Below are 18723 nucleotides of genomic sequence, written 5' to 3'. Positions count from 1 at the left end.
ACAGAGCACGGCCCGTGCCAACGGGGTGCCATCTGCAGGTGCCACGTGACCCGGGGAGATGTGCAGATGTTACACCCCGGAGGCCTCTAGCGGAAACTTGAGAGTCTGGAGAGGCAAGTGCTGGCTTCAAGGCCACAAGCAGACTCGGAGGGGAGAGGACCTGCCGGTGTGGCCAGTGAGCGAGGGCAGCTCACTGCTCCCCTGTAAGGACGACCAATGTGCAGGCACTGACACCGTGCTGAGCCGCTGGACCATGCCAACTTGTGGTGGATTCACCTTCTCTGAAAATTCCAGGAGAGTTCGCTGCTTTAGGCTCGGCTGACTTGCAGGCCGTAGGCTAGAATGGCCATTTTTAATGCAGTATTCTCTGTGGGCAGCATTTACAGGGTCAGAGACAAGGGCGGTGGACAGGTCGAGGGCATCCTGGCTCAGCGGGCCAAGGTGGAAATGCCCCAGTGGAGGCAGGAGCCTGAGAATACGGCAAGAAAGGCCCCTGTTCGGTCCATGCACAGCGGCTGAGGATAGATTCGTCTCCGCCCCTTGCTGAGAAATGTGCTTGGGGCTCACATACCTCTGTGCTTCCACTTTCTAAAGAGAGGACAAAGCCAGCACCACAAGGAAGACATTCTGGAGGGCGCGTCTGGACTCCTCATGGAGGAGACGTCCTCCCCGGTGGTCTACAGACGGCAGTGGGGGCCTGTGTCTGGGGGGCGGCCGGGCGTGGCAGAGGGAGTGGGAAGGAGCTGGAATACTTCCCCAGCAAAGACAAGCAGCTTCATTATCTTGCCAGCCTCTTTCCGGAGTAACTCAGAGGAAGAAGAGCTCACACTGTGCAAAACCTTCCATCTCGTCTCCTCGGAAAGGCGTTAGAGAAACACACGCAGCCCTCAGACGGAAGGCTTTCATCTCTCTCCATAAACAAAGAGCAAAGTGATCGCTTATCGGGCACCGCGCCGTGCGGCAGGGCACCGGGCGGGAGGAATTAAAAGGCTTCATCACAGCAAACCAGAGACAAAGGGACTCTTTTTTAAAGCAGGCACCAAGAATATATTAAATATGGCCTTCCGAATCTTGTCTCAGGCGGTGACTGCTTTTTCTGTGAGTCATTCAGAGGCCTTTGCCCACACGGAAACTGGCTGCAGAGACGAAGGGGCCTTTCCGTCAACCTCCCCGGGTCTGGTGACAAGGAGGTCACCAGACACTGTGAGTCCCCAGCTGTCTGAAGCCTGGAGCCCCAAGGTCACAGGCGTGCCCAAGGTCACAGGCGTGCCCATGCCCTTCCCCGTGACATGCCTACAGTGGACACAGCACGAAGCTGGACCAAATTCCAAATAGCTCACAGGACGGGGAAATGATCACATTTCTGATAAATGCTTTTTCCTCCAGCTAAAAACATTCGAGTCCTTTAACATGCAGAGGACGAAGTCTGTAATGGGCATTTCTAAAGGGAAGGACAAGGTCGAAAGGAGCCTGTGATGGCAAAGCACTGACCACGAGCATAGCTGTGCACCCAAACTCCAGACAACCAGCCACCTGTCTTCGTTACCATGAGAGAAGGTGAAGGAGCCCACTGTCAGCCCCGCGGCAAAGGACTGGAATGGACACGGCTGGGGGTGCAGCAAGGCCCCGTCCCTTCTCTGGGGGCTTTATGGCATGAAATCACCAGGCAACACAAACCTTTCCAACCACTTTTCCAATTCGAATGCACGTACTTCAAGCTGGGTCACACTCAGAATTATTCTGGAGAAGGGAAGGTTGGCTGCACAAGGTTTCGCTATGCCAGTGGCATTTTGTTTGGGTTGCAATGGTTTTACTTGTGACCTTGGAGCAAAGTTGCCGGGACAGCCTTGAAGCCGGCCCCCGCCTTCTGCACACAGACGTCACAGGTACCACTGGCCTGCACGGGGCTCTCCCCAGACAGGCCTCGCCCCAAGTGAGTGAGGACGGCCGGACCTCAGGGCCCTTCCTGAGGCTGAGCGCTCTCTCCCAAGCCGACGGGGCAGGGCTGAGGGAGAGGCCAGGCCAGCCCCTGCCCCCCAGAACCAAGCACTCACGGTCTCGCCTCTCTGTCCAGGGTGTCCCGGCAGCCCATCCTTGCCCGGAGGACCCTGAAGAGAGAAGCGAAGGAAAGAAGCTTCATTCAGTTCTGAGAAGCACACGCCTTTGGGATTTAAGCCCACACCAGGCAACAAAAACTAGAATTTCATTTCAAAAGTAATCACGCAACAGTCATGGCGACAAAGTCATGCGTGGGGCCTGGCACCAGCACATCATCTCCGCGAACCCCCACAAGCTCCCTGAGGGTCACACTGCTGTCACCCTCATCTCTCAGGAGGAGAAACTGAGGCAGGGAGAGGTCAGTCAGCTCCCTGAGGTCCAGCCAGTGGGAGGCGCAAGTGGCACCAGGACCCGGGCCTGTCTGGCTCAGGAGTCAAACTCCTTCCTAACCGCTGTCCTCCAGGGCTGCCCGTTAGGCAACAGTTCCCGTTGCCAGGTGTTTTTCATTCTAGAAGGGTGTTAGAGGAAATACATTGTATCTGTTGTGAGTTAAATTGTGTCCCCTAAAAAGATCGGTTCAAGTCCTAACCTTGGAACCTGCAAATGTGACCTCATTTGGAAACATGTTGTTTGTGGATGAGGTCACCCTGCACTGGGGTGGGCCCTCATCCAATGACTGGTCTCCTGATAAAAAGAACAGATCTGGAGACACAGAGAGGAGATGGCCAGGTGAAGACGGAGGCAGAGCTCAGGGTGCAGCGTCTACAGGCCAAAGGTTGCCAGAACCCACCACCAAAGCTGGGAGGGCTCATGGGACAGAGCTTCCCAGAGCCCCCAGAAGGAACCAACTCTGCCGACCCCTTGATCTTGGACTTCCGGCCTCCAGAACTGGGAGACAGCACATTCCGCTGTTTTAAGGGGCCCAGTTAGTGGGAATTTGTTACGGTACTCCGATCGTACCCAGGCAGAAAACAAGGATGGTGTAAATGAGGACGGGGTCCTTGCTTCCACAAAGCGGCTCTCTCCAGCCAGAGTTCCCCCACAGCCTCCCTCCTTCCTGTGCCCGCTGTGAGGGGCCGTGTGGAGCCCCTGGGAAAAGACAAGCACCTCCAGAGGGGCCAAGCCAAGCCGCCCAACCAGGAAAATGGGTTACTTACAGGGGGGCCCTTTGGTCCAGGAAACCCCGTGGGTCCTTGGGGTCCGTTGGGTCCCTAGGGACAGAAAACGGCCAGTTTGAGGAAGACATCCTCTCCTCGCATGTGGGAGCCTGGCAGCTCCCAGGACCTTGTCTTCATTTATTCCAGCCCCCGCCCTCACTGATCCGAAAAAGAGGTCCAGTCAGGGGCGCCGAAGAGGCCAGGTCCCAGAGCAAGGTCCCTCGGGGCAGCATGGGGCTAAGGATCCAATTTCCCGACGTCTCAGCCACTCTCAAAACCCAAGACCAGGGCCAAGGGGATGGGACCATTGTCTTCAACCAGCAGAAGGCTCAACTCCCAGGAAAGGCTACCACTGACCCACCTTCAGATTTTAGGAAACCCTCTCCTTCAGCGGGGTCAAAGGCATGCCTCCCTCTCCTCAGCCCACCCCAGGAAGAACTGGGGAGGGGACACATAAGGCAGCCTGCTTTCCTGGGGATGTTCACAATGGCCCCGGTGTTCATGATGCTCACCCGTTCACCTGGAGGGCCGGCCGGACCATCACCTCCAGAGTTGCCCTAGGGAGAGAGAGAGGGGGAAAGGCTTGTTACTCAGTGCCTTTGTACTATCGTGATTTTTGACGAGAAGACTCTGGCCCACGACATCATCAGAACTTCAGGGTCACATCCCACACGTGCACACTGCTCTACACCACCCGGATTCCCAGCCAAGAGCAGAGAGCACTAGCTGCTGATCCATGGCCCCCCAAGGTTGCCTGTCCCCTAGCCACTGCACGCTATCACTGATATCAACCGGGCTGTGACATTTGCCGGAGGAGAAGAGTCTCCCGCAGCAGTACAAAGACTGCGGTGCAAACAAGAAATGCGTCAAAAACTCACAAGAAGACAGGACACAGGGATCTGTTCCAGGGCCCACCCGACACGAGGCCGTAGCTGTGCCGTGACGTTATCAGCTCCGGCAGGTGAGTGTTAAGTCGGTTTATGGGGAACGCGCCATGCACCCCAGAGCTCAGCACAGAAGAACGGATTGTAGCTTCCAGGGTGGGACATCGTGTTAGCCGTGGGGCAGGCCAGCTCTGCACCTCGGCCAACCAGAAGGCCCCTCTCCTTGGTGGGAACAAACTTTGGAACTACATCCTGGACAGGGCAGGAAGACCCTGCCTGGCTGAGGCTGTTTCTACACTGCCAGTCGGAGGAGTTTGTGCCAAAGACCCTCGGATGAGACGAGAGCATGGGTGAGGCAAGCTCAGGCACTCACCCACGGCAGAAAGAACTTTCTTTAGGTTCCTGGCAAAGATTTCTCTGCAGTTTCCAAGAAGAGAAATAAGCCCTGCCCACCAGAGCCGGATGGGACATTTGTCCAAAGTCCAGCCAGTCCTGGCCTCTTAGGGCCACGGGGCTGTGGATTTCAAAGTTCCAACGTGGGGTGGCCAGTCTGCCCCTGCCCTGCAGGGAGCCACAGCCACGTGGTTCAACACGATCTAAGTCATCCAAGGCTGCTGGGGGACCGGCTCCTTCTTAAACACTCCCAAGAAAACATCTTTCTTTTTTTTTTCAAATGAAAAAGGCCACGGATCCTGTTCAGGTGCTTGGCTTGCAACTTTGGTTCCGGCCACAGAGGAGACCGAAAACGTACCTTGGGGCCAGGCTTCCCAGTGATGCCCCGGGGGCCTCTTTCACCCCGCGGACCCTGGACAGATGGGAGAGAAGAAAGGTCAGCTCTAATCCTCCAGACTCCTAGAGACCTCCTTCCCCTCCCACCTGGCATGCGCCCTACAACGTGCTCCCGATTCTGGACGGCGGCCCTTAAGCCAAAGGGTGGTTACCGTTGGGCCTCGTTGTCCCCGTGGTCCGGGCTTCCCAGGTGTGCCCTAAAGTCAGAGAAGAAGGGGCCTGGTCAGTCACTCTAGACAAACCTGTCACTGCCTGGGTGGCGGCCCTCTCCTGGCTCATGGAGAGACCGCTTGACATCAGAAGCTAGAAGGACCAATCTTCTTATCTTTGTTTTAACGGGCGATTTCTCAGGGCGAGAGAATTCGCTGCACAGTCAATACACAGAGCTTCGTATTCCTGCACAAGGCCTGTTGAGACCCAATTTCCTTCCTGCAGCCTGACAGATGTTTACCACTGTTATCTGGTTTTCGCTCCTCAAAGGATCTCACCTCCCTCTCCCCTCCTCTCTCCAGCCCTCCCTCTGCATCTCTCTCTGCCTCTCTCTCACAGCAGGGGAGGAAATCATTATTGCAAGAAAAGAGAAGAAAGTCAACCCCTTTCATACATAATTTACTTTTGCTACAGTTAAGAATATTAGCCATTAAATTTTCAACAGGCTCTGAGACGAGCAAACTTGCAATTTAATATATAAATCATACACCCCAGAGTCGTTTGCTTTTCTTCTAATAGAATCTAGACTCCTTTTTCTGTTGCTTGTTGTTTTGCATTTTCCAAACCACAGAAAACAAATGCACCCTGTTTTGTTTTTTTTTTCCGAAGCAAAGATATAATAGCTGGTAAATGCAATTCAGCTACAGCACGTGGAAGTAAGGGACTGAAGGCGGCCCCTGCATCCCCACCACTTCTCGGCGCATTTTCTGGAATTTTATTCTGCTTCCTAATGATAAAGCCAAGATGGATCTGAATTGCTCAAGGCCACCTGATAAATTTGCTCTCACCATCTTTCATTCATTGGCTGCCAGAATCAAAATTGCTTTCCCAAGTCTCGCATTTTGAAATGAATTTAATAAAACCGCTCATGATGATGAGGTAATTAGCTTCCTTTTTAACAACGTACTCTGGTTCCACTGCTTTAATTATATGGCAATATCTTTTGGCTTCAAATAAATATTTGCATACAAAAATTAATGAAACATCTGCTTTCTTCAAATGATGGACTTTTACCCGTAGAGACACCAGGACCGGCCCTGGTTACTTCTTGGTCTTTGTGGGTGCGTGCAGCTGCCAGGTTTCCTCACGCCCACCCTCCACCAAAACCCACCCGCTCGGCCCTGACCTAGCACCACTAGGACGCGGACTGTCGTAGTCTTGCAATCTAACTAACCGCGCCCGAGGCACAGGGAGCAGAAGGGAGCCCCAGCCGCAAATTCCGTCTGGGCCGCCAGGGTGGCACCTTGCCCACCAGTTTTCTTGGTAAATGAACCCAAGCCAGCGCTTCGGGTCCCGGTGACTGACTGTTGTACAGAAAGTGCCCTCATCCGCAGTCTCCTTAGCGAAGTGCCGTGAGCACCTGTCCTCGCGTCCTCACGGGGAAGGCACAGGCAGGCCCAGAAATATCTCACTTTAACCGAGAAGCCAAATGCAGGTGGGAGGCACTTCTGGTTGCCGGTGGTGTTTTACAGGGCTTGGCTCTTCCTGGGCGGTCACGCCCAGTGTCCTAGCACCTAAAAGCATCCATCTGACCAGAATATCCAAAAGGAGACTAAAAAGATCTCTCTGGAGGAGTGCAGCCCACCTGCTCTCTTCCTGTTCACTCCCCACCCAGGGACCAGAGCCACTTAAAGCATCTCCCATCGTACTCCCCCAAGGAAACCCTGCAGCGGGTCCCCACCACCTTGGGATAAAGAGCTGGCCCTGAAAGAGCACAAGGCCCCTGCCAGGCTCTGGTGTCGCCACCCCCTCCTGACAGCCGCGTCCCTTGCCCAGGCCTTGGCTTGCACGGCTCAGTCACACACCAGCCGTCCGTCCCTTCCTCTCTCTTCCTCCCCCACCACAGCCCTGTCCACCCTCCCCACCTCACCTGTCCAGCTTCTGTCCCTTCGTCATGTCCCACAGAATGTCACTGCCCCCAGGAAGCCTTCCCTGACTGCCCGGGTTAGGCTCTGGTTCCTGTGAAAACTCTACCTGATTCACCCTGCCCTCTTTCCTCACGCTCATCACTCTTGAGAGCCGGTCGCTGGGTACCCTCCCTGGACGGCAGGGGCCCCAGGGCCGGGGGCTCTGCAGGCACTTTAGGAGCATTTGCTGTCACCAAATGAAACCCCAGCCACTCTGAATTCCAAAGCCAAGGGCAAGAAGAGGACAGCCACCCCAGTGGTGCTTGGGGGCTCATCAGGTCCCCGAGGCTCAGAGGACGAACCCGTGTCCGGATGCTTTACTTGGTGGACCGAAGAGGACGGGCCCCTCTGCAAGGACCCCAGTGCCCGGCCCCCTGCGGACAGCTGTCAAACTGCGAAGGGCCAGCCCAACTTAGCGGCCCCCATCCTTTGTCACTCGCCAAGCTTGGTGGAAAGCAGTGCCATCATCAAGGAAGTCGCCCCAGTATTTCAACAGCTGGTTGTGCAGTGACAGCTGCTCTCGGCTCCTGAACAGGAGGCTCGGGTTCGTCTTGACGGGGAGGCAGACAGTGGCTCCATCTCACGGTGTGTCGAGCCCCCATGGCCGCACTCGAGAGGAAGGACAGCCTGAAGTCCACACCGTGTGTCCGGCCAAGAGCACGAAGTAGAGCGGAGCGGACTGAACATCGTCGACCGGGCCAGACGCTAGATGCCTGAGGTGAGAGGGCTGCACTCGTGGCTGGGCGCTCGGTGCCTGCAGGGTGCCTGGCAGGTCTGCACTAGACCTCAGTTTGGTGTTTGGTCTCCAGACTTTGTCCCTGAAGATGGAGCCACGGGAAGAATGGGGTGCAGGAGGCCCCGAGGAGCATCTGTGCCAACTCTGGACTCCCATCTCGTGGCCCCTCAGTGGTCAGCTCAGCGGAGCCGTCCTCCTCGTGGTCAGTGGTCAGGCGCCACCAGCACGGAGGCCACAGGAATTCTGTTTCTCATCACCTTCCCCACTTTCACATGCAAATTTCAATAATTTCCATTTGGAATTTTAGATGCAGCCAGTGCCTTCAGTGAAGTGGCGAAACTTGACCAACTCAAGGGACGGCCCTGAATCAGGTCCTGGGGACCTGAGCCCTCCTCCACACCCCCACCCCACGCCCCGGGCCCCACCCTCTCGCTCCATCCTCTGCCCTCTGACCCCACTCAGGCATCTGCAAGGCCTGCCCCGCCTCCTCCGCCGGCTGTCCCTGGCCCCTGCCTACAATCACAGTGGCCCCCAGAACCCCAGCCCCCGCCGTCCTGCTTCATTTTTCCCCAGAGCATGGGCCGCCCTCCGCTGCGCTACTTTACTTATATTTATCTGTTCATTGTCCCGCCTGTAGCAGGTGAGCTCCTGAGGGCAGGGATGGGGTTTCTCCTGCTGGGTCCCCAGGGCTGGAAGAGCCCCTGGGCCCTAGGGGCAGAAGAGAATGGACGGACACAGTGACATGATTCAAAGAACCACACTGTCACTCGGTTTGAAAGGACGGTGAGAGCGCAGGCCCGGCCCTAACCCTGGGCAGTTCGAAGCCACCGGGCACGGCTGGGGACGGTCACAGCTCCCTCTGGAGGCCTCTTCCCTCCCATGGGGAAGATTCCAGAATAAAGGCATCTCTCTCAGAAGGGGAGGACGGCAGATGTGCTGCAGGTCCAGAGCCTCGCAACCCTCCCGCAGGGGCAGGGACGCGGGCTCTCACTCGGCGGCGCTGTGGGGACCGGGCCGTGGGAGCCCGTGAGCCGAGGACTGAGTGGTCCGGGCCTCGGATCAGGGTCTCGTCCTTCTGCCTGATGAACCTGCGGCAGTGAGCTTGGGCCCTACGAGCTGGGTAACCGCGCTTCCCGGGACAGACGTGGCCATTTCCCCGAGGCTCCAAGGCCTCTGCTCGCCTCCAGGCCCCCAGCACCCAGGACGGGTTCAGGCACCTGCCCCCACCAGGAGCAGACGTGCACTCCACTTATATTTGGCCATTGCCCAAACCTTTCCCTTTTGTAAAGTCAACACCTGTGTCATCTCCCCTCTAAGTGCCAGCAGTCCCTCACCCACTGAAGTGGCCACCGGATACATACACGGACACACGCAATCTGGAAAATCCCTATAAATTCCCAAATTAGATGTTTCCTCGGGTTGCTGTCCATGCTTCAGGTCCTGGGAACCACATGCAATGTCACACCAAGAGCAGCCCCTGGCCCCACGCTCCCCTGCTTTCCAACCACCTCTGCTTTCAACGGGGCCCCTGGTGACCCACGGTGCTGATGCGCTGGGACAATGGCCCATGGGGGCTGTGGGTATCCAGGCACCTGTCCAACCTTCTCAGCTCAGAGGTGGGGAGGCTGAGAAGGGAGAGGGGCTCAGACCAGAGTACCGGCCCAGATAGATACATGGACAGACAGAGACAGAAGGAAGAACCAGACAGGTAGATACATGACAGACAGACACACAGACAGACACAGACATAGACTCAGACCCAGACATAGGAGCACTATAGATACGATATCCACACAGATACACAGATACAGATACACACGCAGATCAGATCCAGATGCAGATACAGACAGACAGACGGCTAACAGTCTCCCTGTGTTTATGCTGTTGACTGGCACTCAGAACACTTCCCGTTCTCCTACGTGAACCTGGCAGACACAGTTGTCCACACGGCTGGAAGTCTTTCTCCCTGCTTTCAAGAGAGCTCACCATCTCTGCTTAAACACGGTAATGTGAGCTTGGAGCGAGCCGTCTGAGGAGGCGCAGCCCAGCCGTCTGAGCCAGCCTGGGGCCGAGCCAATGGGCTGGGTCCGTCACAGCACGTGCAAGAGCTGCAGTCCTCCTGAAGCCCGAGGTCCTCCCCGGGCCTGCTGTGCAGAAGGGGCCCTGCACGCACCCCACAGACCGGCCGCTCTGTCCCCCACATGCCTGGGGACAAGATCGGCTCAGAGTCGAAGGCCCAAGATGACCATCTTGATCCCGTTTTCCTGTGTGGCGATGTTCAGGCACCATCATGTGATTTCCTTAATCAGAGGCTGGGGCAGTCCTTGCTGGAAGGCCTGGGCCAGTGAGGACTCAGGAAGGTGGGGGAACACGATTCCCCCAGCCCGGCCCCATGGAACACCTGTGTTCATGGCGACAACAAGGGAACAAGTGCATCACACCCAGGTGGGTGTTCTGTGACAACGGCAGCTTGGGAACAACAAGGGAGGGAAGCTTCCCGAATTGGGAGTTAGTGAGATATAAAATAAAACTCCTACTTTTCCCTTCCTTATAAAATTAGCCTGGAGGAAATGTCACTTGGGTAGAAAGAGAAGAATCTGGGTTTCGCTAATGACCTGCTGAGATGGTGGCGTTTATCAGAAAGCTCTATGTTCCTAAGTGCTTTCCTTTCCCGCCTGCTGCCCCTTCCTGTCGCATCACCACCCAGCCCAGTGTTCAGGAAAAGTCACCAGCGCTTAGTGCTAAAGGCCACGAGCTTAAAGTCAGCCATCTGGAGAGGAGTTCTGGCAGCAAAGTGGGTGAGAAATAAACAGGACATACTGGAGGATATTCCTGCTAAATCCCCAGGCAGCAGAACAAGCCGTCTGCCCAGAGGTCAGGCTGTGCTTACCCTGCCACCCTTCTCGCCGTTGGCACCGGGAAATCCAGGAAATCCAATAGAACCCTGAAAGAGAGTTAATTAAGGAAGAAGCGTGAAAACTGGGCCAGCAGGACAAGCTGTGCTGCATGTGCCAGCTGCAGGAGGAGTCTGTTAGAGTTCACAGGCTCTGCCACAAACTCCACTCATCCACACACCCATCTGCCCATCCATCCATCCATCCACCCATCATCCATCCACCCACCCATCATCCATTCACCCACCCACCATCCATCCATCCACCCACCCATCATCCATTCATCCGCCTACCATCCATCCATCCATCCACCCATCCACCTACTGTCCATCCAACCACCATCCATCCATCCATCCATCTGCCCACCATCCTCTCATCTACCCATCCATCAATCCATCCATCCATCCATCCACCCACCTACCTACTGTCCATCCATCTACCCACTGACCATCCATCCATCCATCCATCTATCCATCCACTATCCATCCATCCAACTACCCACTCACCCATCTGCCCACCCATCCACCCATCCACTATCCATCCATCCACCCACCTACCCATCTATCCATCCATTAATCCACCCACTCACCCACATCCATCTATCCACGCAATTATTCATCCATCCATCCACCCACCCTCTCATCCACCAACTCATCCACCCATCCACTATGCATCAATCCACACATCCACCCATCCACCCACCCACCCACCGTCCATCCATCCATTCATCCATCCATCCATCCATCCACACACCAACCCATCCACCATCCACCCTTCCACCCATCATCCACTCAATAAATACTTCCTGAGCATCTCACAGAGTCCAAATCTAAAAACCAAAACTGAGTCTTAACCATGGCTCCCCTTTCTCCCTCTCTATACCCTCTCTTCATACACTCACGTCTACAAAATGGCGGTACTTTGGGAGAAAAGGGAATGCATACGACTAAGATTAACTGGAGATGACATATGAAGCTCACATTTATGACAGTTTGTTTATTGCTCCTTGTTGTCATGTTTCGTTACTTTCCCAGAACACCTCTAAATAAAGCATGGCAGTTTGTAAAGTCAGAAATGAATGCAAATTCATGCACCAACTGTAGCCTTTAACAGCTCTTTAAGTCTAGAAATCAACAAGGTGCACAGAGACAGAAAATGAACCTAAGGACTTTGATTTGGCGAATATCTAAACACCTCCTGTGTGAGCTCCCCTGTGACACTGTCGGAGGCACCTCACCCGCCCACGGAGGTGCTTACTGTCTTCAGCAAGTCTCTACTCTCCACGTGGCTTAAAATCCTGACCTGAATGTATGCCTAGACCTTGAAAAGTCTGCCAATTTCCAAACCTTGTACTTCACCCAGGGGGCTGAGCTTGGCCAGCCCACTCAGACGCCCACCGGCCAGTCCAGACAGCAGACGGTACCGAGGAAGCCTGGGGCGCAGGTTCACAGAGCTCAGTGCACAAGCTGGGTCACCGTGTGTGAAGGCCAGTCGCTGCCCCAGGACTTTCCAAACTGCCCGAGCAGCTTCCAAGTTCTGCCCTCGCCTTCCCAAAAAGCTGCCTGAACTTGACCTATATAACTCTCCCTCTCTCCCAAACGTCTCCTCTTCTCTTCCGCCCTCCTGCAAAGGGACATGGACTTCAAGAGAGAAACATGAACATCAGCCCCTCCTTAACCGCTGTGCTGTGGATGCCACCGCGGTCAGCAGGTCAGGAGCCATGTCTCAGCTGTGCTCGATGCATCGCTGTCAGATGGTCAATAAGGTCTTTGTTTCTGGCCAGCTGCCCCCTGTGCATTGGGAGTGGGTCTACACGCCAGTGTGAACACAGGCCTTCTATGGGGAGGATGGGATGCGTATTTCCTTAAGCGGAATGAAAAACCTAGAGGGGCCGCCCAGCCCTCACGGCCCTCCCTCCATGAACAAGACAGAGCAGGCAAATCTGGAAGGCGCTGAGCTGGAGGACGGCAGAAAACAGTGGAGATGCAAACCTGGGAGGGACAGGAGCTCTCCTTGGCTGTTAATTATGTCTCTAGGGCAGGCAGCTGGTCCCTTTTAAGGAAGAACTCTGAATAATCAAAGGTGAGATTCCCAAAAAAAATGTTCTAAATGATTTCCAAAGCCGCAAGGGGCTGCTTCACTTAAAGCAGAGCGTGATTTCATGAGAAGGGTTTTTTTTTTCTTTTATACTCAGTTAAGAGCAAATAACCTTCAAATCTCCAGGGTGAGGCAGAGCTGAGAGAAGTGTCATGAGTTCTGCATGTGGAGAAACCAGTGGACAGGGAACCCCGACAGGGCGCCAGGCGGTGAGGACCCTGAAGCGTGGCCCATGGCCAGGCTGGTTTTGCCCCCTCTCTGAAAGGCTCGACTAACTGTCCAAGTGTCTCCTTCCAGCCTAGCCAAAGTAATGCAAAAGGCTGCGAACAGGGCAGAACCGAGAGACACAGCAAATGTGACATTCCGTGTTGTCACAGCAGCCACCCTAGGAATGCAGGATGGACCACCGCGTGCTGGGCCGGCAGGGGGCTGGTGAAGCATCCTGTCATAAAACCTAACACAGCTGTAAATTACCTTTGGCCCTTGTCTTCCCGGGTACCCGGGTAATCCTGGGACTCCGAGTTTCCCCTGGGGAAAAGAAAGGAGAGGCATTAGATGGTCAGCACAGTATTGCTCATCCGTTTTCTCAGAGGGGAGAGAAACCAGTGTGTCGGTTGGGGACTGGAGTCGGACACAGTTTCCAAAGGACACGGTCATTGTGGAGAGGCCCCTGCCTGTCCTTCTGGGATGGTGTCTCCCCATAACCCCCGCCCTGATTTAAAAGCAAAGGTCCCATTGAGGAAGCCAAAGTGGTTAGAGGCAAATGCCCTGAGTAAAAGAATTCTTTATCTGTGAGATCCTGCTTCACGCTTTCGTAAAAGAGTTCTAGCCGTGGGCAAGACGAGGCAGGAGCTGCGTCACTCTGTGAGCCCATTCCCGTGCGGGCACAAGATGAAGGGCGGGTGGGCAGCCTCCTGCAGCTGGAAACGGCAGGGGTAAGAACAGCTGCATTTCGGGAGCGTCCCTCCGACACGCCCAAGCCTTCATTCATGCTAGCTTCCTGCAACTTTGGGCTACAGTGGGGGACGCTGTTATGACCCCCAGCGTAGAGGCAGGAATTTGACAAGGACAGGAGTCCCTGCAAGGACAGGAGACGATGCACGAGCTTGCCAGGGCTCAGACCCAGAGCCTCGTGAACACTGGAGGAAGGGGGTCTCCCAAGGGACTGGCCAGGCACTCAGAAAGACCAAACCCAGGACGAGAGAAAGATTGATCTGTCAGCAAATTCACTGGGAGGGCTGGCAAGCGAGCCAGGCGGGAATGAAAGGGACAGGAACCCGTGTCAGGAGTCACACCATCCTCCACGTAGGGGGCTCAGTCTGACTCCGTCAGCCGCCTGGACTCCGGATGCCATCGGGAAGGGTCCGTCTCTGGTGCAGTCAAGCATCCTGTGTCACGTACCTTCTCCCCTGGGGGGCCCAGTGGACCGGGGTCGCCATTCGGGCCTCCACGACCCTTTGGGCCTTCGGGGCCATCTTCTCCTCTGGGACCAGGTGGGCCAATCTCCCCCTGCAAGTCAGAAAAGAGAAGGTGAGGGAGAAGCCCCCAGTCTCCACCCCGCACCACACGACTCTGCCAGCCTTCTGCGAGCGGGCACTGGATCCTGGCCTCTCGGGGTAAGAGCGGCTTGGCCAGCTGGCCGACTCCGGCTCCTTCTGGCAGATGAAACCTCCTCGTGTCACCAACAAGGCCAGAGCACCGTGCCGCAAATTACAGGGCTCTGCTGAGCGGCCACGCTACCCCCTTGCACAGAGCGGGGCTGGCCATTTTCTCGAGGCCACATACTCCAACTTCCAGTTACCGTCTCTGAATTGAGGGCCTCTTGGATGAGAGAATTTTGGCTAACAATAGTAGGCTGAACTGCCGTTTCCCCAAATGGAGCAGAATCACCCAGAAAGCGCCAGAGGAGCTTTCTTTTCCTGAAACCCCAGGGGGTGCTGAAATGGACCACAGCCCCTGGACCGGTCAGCTGCTTGGGTGCAAGTGGCACACGGGGACCCCAGGACGTGTTCCAGGGATGGAAAGGGCCCAAATGCTGCCTCATCCAGCTTCTCCAAGTGTCAGATGGGGAGGCCCGGCCAGGCCAGGAGGAGGCCCTTGGGGGCTTGCCCAGGTCAACAGCAGCCCCCCCGGCCCGGCCTCACCTCCTCTGACCCCTGGTTCCCAGGAGCAGCTGCAGGACAGCTGTGCAGCCCCCCAACAAAAATGTGCATCGCACGAGAACTGTCTGTCCTTAAGAAGTGGTGTTCTCCTTCAACAAAACAATGCCCTGCATTTTTACTGAGCACCCCGGAAATGCCAAGCGCCAGGCAGAGATCCCTCTCTGGGAGAAATCAGACTGATGGCCCTTGTCCCCTTCCTGAGGAGGTGTCTCAGCTCCTACGTCCCGTCCTCATCCAACCGGAGGTCCACTCAAGAGAAGTGCATGACGGTGCAATCGTTTTTGAAAACGTGCCCTCCTCATATGGACCCCAAATGTGTGCTTTGAGTTGTCAGAGAGACGGAACAAAAGGGACTTTCACCAGCCAAACTGAGAGAGGCCCCTTAGAGGTGGGAAGCCACGGTCCTGCCACTATGGAGAAAGTTCTAGAATGCTGTTTTTGGCAGCAACATAACTGGGACATAATTGTGAAACGAATCCCTCTCTTTCATTTCCTTCCTTCTGACAGAAGCACAGATCGCTTCTGCCTTTTCAAGATTGGGACAAAGCGCCGAGCGCACAGGGCCCTCTGGTTCTGGCATGCTCTGAAAAGACGCCTGCAGATCTGCCTTATCGGGGAGTAATTACGGCAGCCAAGTGACAGCCCTGTTCCAGCCGACAGCTGTCTGTCCAGGTGTGCGTGCAGCTGCCGCCACGGCTGTGCCCCCCCTCGGGGGGGGGGGTGGGCATCTCATTTCCTCCCGCCTGGGCTTCAACTCCTCCCGAAGAAGTTGTCGGGGAACTTCAAAGTGCTTGCCCGCCTGAGGCAGGCAGCTGGCCCACTCACCAGAAACTTGCTTCAGTGTTATTTGCATCACCCTGTCCTCGTTTACATGACAACACGGCCAGTGGCTTTCTGCGGAGGGCCTGCCACGTGAGCAAACCCCATTGTCCCCCAGCCTCGACCAGCTCTCTCTGGAGCTGAGATAAATTATGTATTCCAAAACCAGCCAGGTTGTTGCAGCTTCTCCTGACAGCCCAGCAGGTGATCAGAGACCAGAGGGACCACTCGGGGGTCTGGAAGAGCAGCTGAGGAGACGTTTGGGGGACCGAGATGCTCTAAGGGCTGGCAGGGGCCCCCAGACACTCGCAGGGTGCTGCCCAGCTGGTGACTGGCCATGTGGCCCTGGAGGCTGCTCCGCTTCCTGGCTGGACCGGATCGTTTCAGCACCCCATTCCCTCTCTCTCCCAGGCACCTCTCATCCTCCTTCGAGCCAAATGAACTGCTCTGCCATCCAGTGTATAGGCCAGGAAAAAACGCATCCCCACTAACCCACCCACCCGGGGTAAGGACACAGAGCGGAGGGGCCAGGTGACCACAAGGTGACCCCAGGACCCAGGGGGTTAACACCAGCTGACTGCCGCCCTCGCCTCCGAGCTGCAGGCTGAGGAGCAGACAGAGCGAGTGAGGCCGTGGGGCTCCCGGCTGTCCCTGCCTGGATCTCGTCAGAGGCGTCACCTCCCTCCTGAGCAGCTGTGCTGTGGCCCCAAACACCCCCAGAGCCTCCTACAGACTCTCCTGCAGGGCCGTGCACCCAGCTCTCCCGTCCTGCCCCGAAATACTCACCCGATCGCCCTTGATGCCCATGTCTCCTTTAAACCCAGGAAAGCCGTCTTCACCCTGGACAAGGGACAAGAGAGAGAGTCTTGGTCCACGTGAAAGAACCTCCCTCCCAGGTCCCCACCCACGGCCTCCGGGCCACCACACCAGCGCCAGACACGCTGGGCACAGGATTCTGAGTGCTCTGTCCCCTGTCCCACGTGAAGTGTGTTCCCGTTAACCCTCGGCATTCATGGACAGAAAGTTCTGCGGTTGTGGCCGGCTCAGCAGCCCGCAGCTGGAGGGCTGTGGCCCTAGTCGCCCATCTGCTTGACCCGGCTTGAATTTGAAAGCTCTGCACAGCTGCACAGTGAGCAGCCCAGCGCCTGGGCTGCCAGCGCCCGTTTCCTGGAGCAGGTTTGTCCTGTCCACGCATCACTGTGGGCCCAGTAACAGATGATGGGCAAGCATTCGAGAAGGGGGAGCCGGACAGCAAATGCCCCCAAGAGAAACTGGACTGCCATCACTGTCCTTGCAAGTGAGAGCAGAGAAGGAAAATGGAAGGGAAAGCATTTAGGGAAGGGCATGGTGCTGCCCACAGGGCTGGGCCTCGGCCGAGCAGGTGCCCCAGGCACGCATCCTGCGACATACGGGGAAGCTGCACACATTAGTGCCATTTGTGAACTGGGGCATTCGCCAATGTCAGTGGCCTCCTGTCCTCTCAAGCCTCCAGCCTGGACTTTCTTCAGCCAGAAAATCCTCAGATACCGCACAGAGGGCCCGCTGGGCTCCCGGGAGAGGGGCCCTGGCTGCATTGTCCCTCTTAATATCCAGGGTCTGCATCCCAGCATCGTTCATCCGCTCCAAGGGGACAGAAAGGAGGGGACCTGGGAAAATCAGCCAGGCTGGCAACATCAAGGCTGGCCGGGAGCTCGCACAAGGAGGGAGGTGACTCTCCGAGATGTGATAAGAATTTGGTTCTCTCTGGCCAGCCGCCAGGCCCGCGGTCCTTATCCGAGGTGTTCAGTTAAGTGCTGGCATCTCAGCAGCAGTGGCCACGAATAATGCCAAAGTCCAGGAGACAGCTCCTCACCCCCCACCGGCTCAGGCTGCCTTGTGTCCCTTGGGGACACAGCAATAACTCTCCTGGCCAAGAGGCAACCCCGGGCAGCCCAATCAATGTTCTCTCAAGCAGTCATGTCTTTGGCTAAAGGACAAATGTGACAAGATACATATGGCCAACCTGGGGCTCTGGGAAGTCATCTTCTGCGGGACAAAGGTCCCAGGACTAACGGGACAAGATTTAGGGATGAGAAGCCTACAAATAACCCTGACAGCTGGGACGACGTCTGCAGCGTGGGGAATGTGCTTGGCACTCACCCCGATGGGCTCCCTTTAGAAAGCGGTGTCCTCGGGGTAGACCCGCCCTCAGTCCCCTGCTTCCTGAGCCCCCCGGAAGCCATCGCTGAGCGCAGGGCTCCTGCCCTACTCTGGATGTGCCACGGAGGGACCCGAAACAGCACGTGTGCCTCTCTGTTTCTGCTCCACAGGGAAGCCCACTGAGAACAAAGACTACGGACAAGGACGCATAGCAGACGGCAAAGATGGTCCAGCTGCTGTGTCATCTCGGTCCAGCGTGGTCACTCGAGCCACCTCAACAATGGCCGATTCCACACAAAAGCATCCATGCCTGACACAGCTGGAGGTCCTGGTGGCACACAGGGACGCTCTGCCCCCAGAGCATCCTCTCTCCCTCCTCGCCCAGCTCTGCCGCAGCTGGAAGGGCGACCGGGATGAACATCTAACAACCAAAGGGACCATTTGCCAGCTGCCCTGTGAGGCGGCCGCCTGGGAGGGGAGCACAGGGCATCACTGGCCTCTGTGGGCGAGTGGGGGGCTGTGCGCTGCCCCAGGGCCAGGGCCTTGGCCCTGGGCAGGGGGCACAAAGCCCCTGACCTCCGGCTCTGCCAGGAGACGCACCCACGGCTCCGAAGGCCTGTCTTCCTTGACTAGTTTTTCCTCTTGAGAACACTCTGTCCCGCAGGGTGGCATCAATTCCCTCCATACTCAGAGGCGACATCAGCCTCAGCGGGTGTCATTGGAGGGCTGTTCCCGATGAGCCCACCAGCCAGATCCAGCTGCGGCTGGGCCACCGCTACGGGAAGGAAGGACACTCACCTTCTCGCCCTTGGTGCCCTTCAGACCACGGATGCCATCTGCCCCCTGTGCAAAGGAAAAGGAAAAGGGACCAGTCACAAGGCGGAGCCTCTCCTGAGCTCTCGCAAGAAACATACCTGAGCCCTGAACATGG

At 56.4% G+C, this 18723-nt stretch overlaps 1 protein-coding gene across 5 annotated transcripts in view; it reads right to left on the bottom strand.

Moving 5' to 3' along the window:
- COL5A1 (collagen type V alpha 1 chain) overlaps window positions 1-18723 on the bottom strand; it is a 170388-nt gene that overhangs the window by 39302 nt on the left and 112363 nt on the right. For all 5 annotated transcript variants that reach the window (XR_011533551.1, XM_070596216.1, XM_070596214.1 and 2 more), the window contains exons 28-37: window positions 18591-18635; window positions 16440-16493; window positions 14074-14181; window positions 13147-13200; window positions 10572-10625; window positions 4981-5025; window positions 4791-4844; window positions 3668-3712; window positions 3156-3209; window positions 2055-2108 (exon numbers count right to left, since the gene is read on the bottom strand). Coding sequence is in view for 4 of the 5 variants with exons in the window: in XM_070596216.1 (XP_070452317.1) it covers window positions 2055-2108; window positions 3156-3209; window positions 3668-3712; window positions 4791-4844; window positions 4981-5025; window positions 10572-10625; window positions 13147-13200; window positions 14074-14181; window positions 16440-16493; window positions 18591-18635 (567 nt within the window). In the remaining variant the exon portion in view is untranslated. The remainder of the gene's footprint in view (window positions 1-2054; window positions 2109-3155; window positions 3210-3667; window positions 3713-4790; window positions 4845-4980; window positions 5026-10571; window positions 10626-13146; window positions 13201-14073; window positions 14182-16439; window positions 16494-18590; window positions 18636-18723) is intronic.

This window comes from Equus przewalskii, chromosome 26 (assembly GCF_037783145.1).
Source record: "Equus przewalskii isolate Varuska chromosome 26, EquPr2, whole genome shotgun sequence".
NCBI lineage: Eukaryota > Metazoa > Chordata > Mammalia > Perissodactyla > Equidae > Equus > Equus przewalskii.
Note: the sequence above shows the minus strand (reverse complement) of the source record. Positions and strands in the feature narration are given on the sequence as shown.